The sequence below is a fragment of the Candida orthopsilosis genome (assembly GCF_000315875.1).
Source record: "Candida orthopsilosis Co 90-125, chromosome 8 draft sequence".
Taxonomy (NCBI): domain Eukaryota; kingdom Fungi; phylum Ascomycota; class Pichiomycetes; order Serinales; family Debaryomycetaceae; genus Lodderomyces; species Lodderomyces orthopsilosis.
The window spans coordinates 606,066-613,014 of NC_018302.1; the positions used below are offsets into that span (position 1 = coordinate 606,066).

Below are 6,949 nucleotides of genomic sequence, written 5' to 3' on the forward strand. Positions count from 1 at the left end.
ATTAGATATCGCTAGTTACATGTCTAATCCTTTGTAATGTCATCTTCACCTCTTTGCTTATATCTATCTTGTCTAACTCAGACGTGTCGGACTTTGTATCAATCGCATTCAACTTTGCTAGCAACTCTTTTTCAAGGTTGGTCTGGTTGGATTCTAGAATGTTTTCCTCCAAAGTGACATTGTTTATATCTTGTATATCCTCGCTTTTTACACCAAAATCGTCAGCAGTTGTACTTCCTATCAACTCATCATTCATCTTTTCCCAATCTTTTTCCAATTCGTCACGCTGGGAATTCTTTGCTTCTAAGTAGTCCTTGAATAGTTTTCGTTTGGCCAATGTGGCGTCAATTTTAGCGTGCAACTGCTTTTTTAATAGTGGATTGACGTTCTCCACTTTGATGTCTAGCATAACTGCTTGTTTGTTTTCGAATTTCAATCTAACCAAGGTGAGAAATCTTTCAATCCACATTATTAACTTGAAGAATATTTTCTCGTCATCGTTGACATATACATCGCGGATAAAGTTCCAAAGAACTTCTTCGTGATTATCCAATACTGTCTTTATTCTTTGGTATATTTCTGTTGAATTTAAGTGGTCGCTGCGTTGGATCGAGGACAAAGTCTTTAGCATGTCATTGTTTAGGCCCTCGAGAGCTGAAAATGCGATGTGAACTTTAGCTTTAGCAAAAACCTTAATCAATGGAGTATAAAAGTAGTCCACTGTGCTTTTTATCAAATTTATAAGCTCGGGCTGCCTCCAAAGCTCTTTGAAGAGGAGCTTATCGCGAGTGCGAATTTGAAGGAGCCAGTATTGTTTCAAATTGAGGTATAACATCGAGTCCCCCTCCCCTCTGAAAGAAGCTAGAATTTGCTTCAACTTTTCATCGGCGGGTGGGGAAATAAGGTTTGTGGACAACGTTGTGATCACCAAGTTCTCACTAGCTTCTTGTCGTACCTTTTCCATCTCCTCGTTCGGCAAGTGGACATAGTTATCAATCCTCTCCATGTAAAGCTCGTAACCAGTTAGTTTTTCCTTCAACGTGTATAGCTCCTTCCCAAAACCGTTTAAATCTTCGTTCAATAACATTATCAAAATCAAGGAAAACAAGTTTCTTGCCCCTGTATTTTTCGAGTCTTCAGCTAGTTGTCTATTCCACGTGGGTAAACGAGGTATATTCACAAATAACAAATCAATAATCCGCGACACCATCTTCATTGGGTTTGTAAATCGTAAAATAGCATAGATCAAGCTGTAGGGAAACAACCTGTGAAACTTTTTCGTCTTTTTCAATATCGCATACGAGTCGTCCAGGCCGAGAAATGTTTGGTAGACTATGGCCGCAAGTTGTAGCTTACACCAATCGTTGAAGGTTTTCAAAAGTGGCGATGCCTCTTTGATACTACTTAGGGATCCAATTTCTTTAAAAAGACTCATTACCGCATCATCTTCTCGAGTTACTGATTGCTTAAAGGTTTCGAAGTTGTGAGTCAAGTCCTGCATCACTTTTGCAGTTTGATCATGAAATTCAATTTGGGTTCGCAAAATATCCATTTCGTGATTGATTCTGTGCTTGTAGTCCTCTTCATCTTCGGGGGTTAAATTTGTTTCATTGGTGGATAAAAAGTTACTAAATACGGATGACTCGGCCACCTCCATTTTGTTGGCCAATTGTCTAAGCCAACTCCTGGTGGCCATCCTACTTGTTTCAATGCTGTTTTCGTTATCTTTAGGTCTGTGTGGAAGCTTGACTTGTAAGGTCAGCATTACCCCAGGTAGCTCCTTCTTCAAATCGTGTTCTAATTTGCTCAATTGGTTGTGACTCTTGCAAATGAAACTGGTTTCGAGATTGTCCTTTCTCACAACCTGAATGATGAAATCGTGATGATGACTGGTTGTGAAGAACCACGATTGTTCACCCTCAACTTTCCTCAATGCAACAATGTTGATGTAAATACCATTGATAAACTTCATTCGATCATACTGATTCATTCCAATCACAGTTATGTTCTTTTTCTTCTGGAAATCAAACTTATCCAACTTTGCAGTATCTGATGCCTTCAAATGAGGTTCGGTGAGGTAATCCATTTCATTACCGGTAATCAATACGGAATTGTAAAATACTAACAACCCACCAAGAAGCTTTTTATTAGCTTGGCTTCTCTTGGTCAGCCCATTTCTTTCATTGGATGTACTGAAATGCTTGGAGTTAAAGTTTTCCACAAATTGAAATACATCCTGCCAAAACTGCTGCTGCTGTTTCTCAGTATTGTTTGTGATAAACGGAAAAGTAGAAACGTATTCTTTAAAAAAGAACGAAAGTAAGGGGAGCTTCTCTGGATCATCAACTGCTCGCATATCCTTCCACATCAACTTCAACTCTTTATGCAATTGTTTTTCGAGAAGAAATTTCTTTAAGAAGTGGCTTTCTAGGGGATCCATTGTGGGCTAAAGTAGAAGATGTATACCGGAGGAGGTTGACAATCGATGTGGTATCCACCCTGAAGAATAAAATTTCAATGATATGTGTTGATGCGGCGCTGGAGAAATTGACACAAAAAAAAATGATTGCCATGTAGCAAAGTTGCAAAATCACACGCAAGTGTAGAACACAATTGTAGTCTAGCGATGGTAAAAACCGTGCTCTAGTGATACTAAGATGCGGAATGTATGGACGTCGTTGAGAAATGTAGCTTTGGTAAACAGAAAATCTTAGCACTATTTGTGTCGTGTCGCATAAGTAGGATTTAAACATAGTTTCACGTATGTGAGGAAGAGGGATATGCAGAGTTAGAAGTTTGCATGTCAACAATAGCCCAGTGATGATAGACACTTAAAAATGTATTAGTGTTTGATTGATATGGTGTAACTTCTGCTAATATTTGTCGTTCGTCGAATAGAAGTTTTACTCAGCCCCAGCCCAATGCAATAGTTTTAGAAGATTTCGTAAATCTGCTTGAAAAATGCTACCTTTTTGCAACTTTTGTAACATCAGCTCATTTGTGATTCCAAGTGGGATTTGAAAACCAAAATTGTCAGACCTTATCTCAGCACGCCTTGAGCTAATATATCTTGCCCTTGTAATAGTAACCACGTGGGGACCAATTGACCATTAACTTGGAAAAGAATTGCGCCAAGAAAAGCCGAATGGAAAAAATTTTCTTTGCACGTGAGACCCTTCCCAAAAAATTGCTATTTAGCCGTCTTCAATTGATAAGGAAAAAGTTTTTCAGAATATCCTTCCTTCTTTCTTTCCTCTTCACCTTAACTGCTTATACTAGCAAAAGACTTACAACAAGCTTATTACCCCCTACGGCTTTAATCGTTAACCGAGAGAAGCTGCTATTGTTAATTATTGAAAATAAAGTCCAACAGTTTTGAAGAAAAGAGTAACTACCATGAACAGACAATTGGTCAAAAAGATGAAGTTCAAAGCGGTCAAGAACAATATAGGCTCACCATTGACCAAGTTGTAAGTGAATTTCACACTGATAAAACCAATGGTTTATCAACGGCAGAAGCAAAAGCTCGTCTTGATAAATATGGGGCAAATAACTTGGGGAAAGAGGAGTCTATCTCCTACACCAAGATATTAGCTCACCAAGTATTCAATGCCATGATATTGGTGTTGTTTATCAGTATGATTATTGCCCTTGCCATTAGGGATTGGATTTCAGGTGGTGTTATCGGATTTGTTGTTGGTATTAACATTCTTGTTGGGTTTGTCCAAGAAGTTAAAGCTGAGAAAACGATGGGTTCGTTGCGTACGTTATCTTCGCCAACTGCTAGAGTGTCTAGAGATGGAAATGATGTCACTGTCGCAGCGGAGGAAGTTGTTCCTGGAGATGTAGTCCATGTCAAAGTTGGAGACACGGTACCTGCGGATTTGAGATTATTCGATTCAATGAATTTGGAAACGGATGAGGCGCTATTGACGGGAGAGTCTTTACCAGTACAAAAGGATCACACTATTGTTTATGATGATTACTCAGTTCCGGTGCCTGTTGGAGATAGACTAAACTTGGTGTACTCCTCTTCGGTTGTTTCCAAGGGAAGAGGTTCAGGTGTTGTTTATGCAACTGGTTTGAATACCGAAATTGGTCAAATCGCAAAATCATTGAGAGGTGACACTGGTATCATCAGAAGGGTTGACAGATCCAATGGAAAACCTAGAAAGAGGGACTATGGTCGTGCTTGTGCGGGAACTATTTATGATATTGTTGGAAACATCCTTGGTGTGACTGTTGGAACGCCATTGCAAAAGAAGCTTTCGTGGTTGGCCATTTTCCTTTTCTGGGTCGCCGTTGTGTTCGCCATTGTTGTATTGGGATCGCAAAAAATGGATGTTACCCGGAATGTGGCTATTTATGCAATTTGTGTTGCCTTGTCAATGATTCCATCGTCTTTGATTGTTGTGTTGACCATTACAATGGCTATTGGAGCTCAAGTTATGGTGACCAAGCACGTTATTGTGAGAAAGTTGGATTCATTGGAGGCACTTGGTGGTATCAATGACATTTGTTCAGACAAGACTGGTACTTTAACGCAAGGGAAGATGATTGCCAAGAAGGTGTGGCTACCAAATGTTGGTACTTTGGAGGTACAGAATTCAAATGAGCCATACAATCCAACTGAGGGAGATGTAAGATATGCACCATATTCACCGCTTCACATCAAGCAGACGGATGAAGAGATTGATTTCAAGCAACCTCACCCCGATCCAATGCCGCAGAGTATGCATGACTGGCTAATGACTGCCACTTTAGCAAACATTGCCACCGTGAACCAGAGTAAAGATGAAGAGCTGGGTGAATTGGTCTGGAAGGCTCATGGAGATGCTACTGAAATTGCCATTCAGGTGTTTACCACTAGATTGGATTACGCTAGGGATTCACTCGTTGATGGGTATGAACACATTGCTGAGTTCCCATTTGACTCTTCAATCAAAAGAATGTCGGCAATCTACAAGGATAAATCAGGGGAGACTAAAGTTTACACCAAAGGTGCTGTTGAAAGAGTATTGCAATTGTGCACGACTTGGTATGGGGAAGGCACTGACGATTCGCAAGAATTGAAAAAGTTGACTGATGTCGATAAGCAAATCATTGAGGGAAATATGACTGCGTTATCGTCCCAAGGGTTGAGAGTGTTGGCATTTGCTGCCAAATCCATCGATGGTGATTGTGGTGATCGTGAAAAGGTTGAATCCAATTTAACCTTCCAAGGTCTCATCGGTATCTATGATCCACCAAGGGAGGAAACTGCTGGGTCTGTGAAGTTGTGTCATCGTGCTGGTATTAATGTTCATATGCTTACTGGTGATCATCCAGGTACTGCAAAAGCTATTGCTCAGGAGGTGGGTATCTTACCTCACAACTTGTACCACTATTCAGAAGATGTTGTCAAAGTGATGGTCATGACTGCTAATGAATTTGATGCATTGTCCGATGATGAGATTGATAATTTACCTGTGTTGCCTTTAGTTATTGCCCGTTGCGCTCCCCAAACAAAGGTGCGTATGATTGATGCATTGCATAGACGAAAGAGGTTTGTAGCAATGACTGGTGATGGTGTCAATGACTCACCTTCGTTGAAGAAAGCTGATGTGGGAATTGCTATGGGTATGAATGGTTCTGATGTTGCTAAGGATGCTTCGGACATTATTCTCACAGATGACAACTTTGCATCAATATTAAACGCCATTGAGGAAGGTAGAAGAATGTCCTTGAATATTCAAAAGTTTGTCTTGCAGTTGTTGGCTGAAAATGTTGCTCAAGCTATTTACTTGATGGTTGGTCTAGTGTTTATGGATAATGATGGGTTTTCAGTTTTCCCCCTTGCACCTGTTGAAGTGTTGTGGATCATCGTCGTTACATCATGTTTCCCAGCAATGGGATTGGGTCAGGAAAAGGCTCAATCAGATATCTTGGACTTGCCGCCTAGTAACACCATATTCACCTGGGAGGTGATTATCGACATGTTCGCTTACGGAATCTGGATGGCTGCTTGCTGTTTGTCTTGTTTTGTGGTGATCTTATACGGCAGAGGTGATGGTGAGTTAGGCTCCGATTGCAATACTGGATCAGGTGAAGAGTGCAACTTGGTCTTCCAAAGTCGCTCAGGAGCATTTGCTGCTTTTACGTGGTGCGCTTTGTTGCTTGCGTGGGAATGTATCCACTTGAGACGTTCATTTTTCTATATGCACCCAGACTCCGAAAAACCATGGTATTCTCAATTGGCTTCTGATTTATGGGAGAATCAATTCCTCTTTTGGTCAATTATATTTGGATTTGGAACTGTGTTTCCCTTGGTTTACATCCCAGTCATCAATGACAAGGTTTTTCTTCATGGTCCTATCGGCTACGAATGGGGAGTCGCGGTTGCTTTTACTGTGGCATTCTTTATTGGTGCTGAAGTTTGGAAACTGCTCAAACGCGTTTATTTTAGGGATCAGTCACGTAAAGGAATTGTGTCTGATACTGGTGACGTTTTTGAAAAGTACGCCTCATTTTCAAAGGATAACACGTTGGTTTAAAGTTTGTTTAGTTTTTATTTAGTTAGTTTAGTGGAGGTTTTTAAGGGTTCAAGTCCCTTCTTACCCATGAGGGTTTTCCTACCACAGTTTAGTATATTTTCTTGTTTTTAGAAGTTTGGATTGTAAATTGTAGTGTAGATTAGTAGACTATATAGCAAAGTAAGTATATTCGATTATTTGCTCCAAATTGGTACAGATACGAAAAGTGATTTCATTGCAGACGCATTATAACGTATGCAGGTGACATTATATACAAATGTTACCAGAGCGCCGGCACTCCCGTATTTAAGCGCTAACAAAAAAAAAGCATGAGAAACCGTTAAAAAACGTGGATAAAAGCGTGTGCAAAGCACATTATAAGTCCACCAATTCTAGTGTTTTGGGTATTTTAATGGTCTCTATGTGTATTTACGGGT

General features: G+C 40.1%; 2 protein-coding genes across 2 annotated transcripts; one reads left to right on the forward strand and one right to left on the reverse strand. All coding sequences in view use genetic code 12, as the record gives it.

Annotated features, from left to right (window-relative positions):
• Position 1: 1 nt before the first annotated feature.
• CORT_0H02770 (hypothetical protein) lies at positions 2 to 2,440 on the reverse strand (the record flags this gene model as incomplete). The annotated part of the gene is made up of 1 exon (XM_003871462.1): positions 2 to 2,440. The coding sequence occupies one exon, from the start codon at positions 2,438 to 2,440 to the stop codon at positions 2 to 4; it is 2,439 nt and encodes an 812-aa protein (XP_003871511.1).
• A 1,174-nt stretch (positions 2,441 to 3,614) lies between these two features.
• CORT_0H02780 (hypothetical protein) lies at positions 3,615 to 6,533 on the forward strand (the record flags this gene model as incomplete). The annotated part of the gene is made up of 1 exon (XM_003871463.1): positions 3,615 to 6,533. The coding sequence occupies one exon, from the start codon at positions 3,615 to 3,617 to the stop codon at positions 6,531 to 6,533; it is 2,919 nt and encodes a 972-aa protein (XP_003871512.1).
• Positions 6,534 to 6,949: the final 416 nt, after the last annotated feature.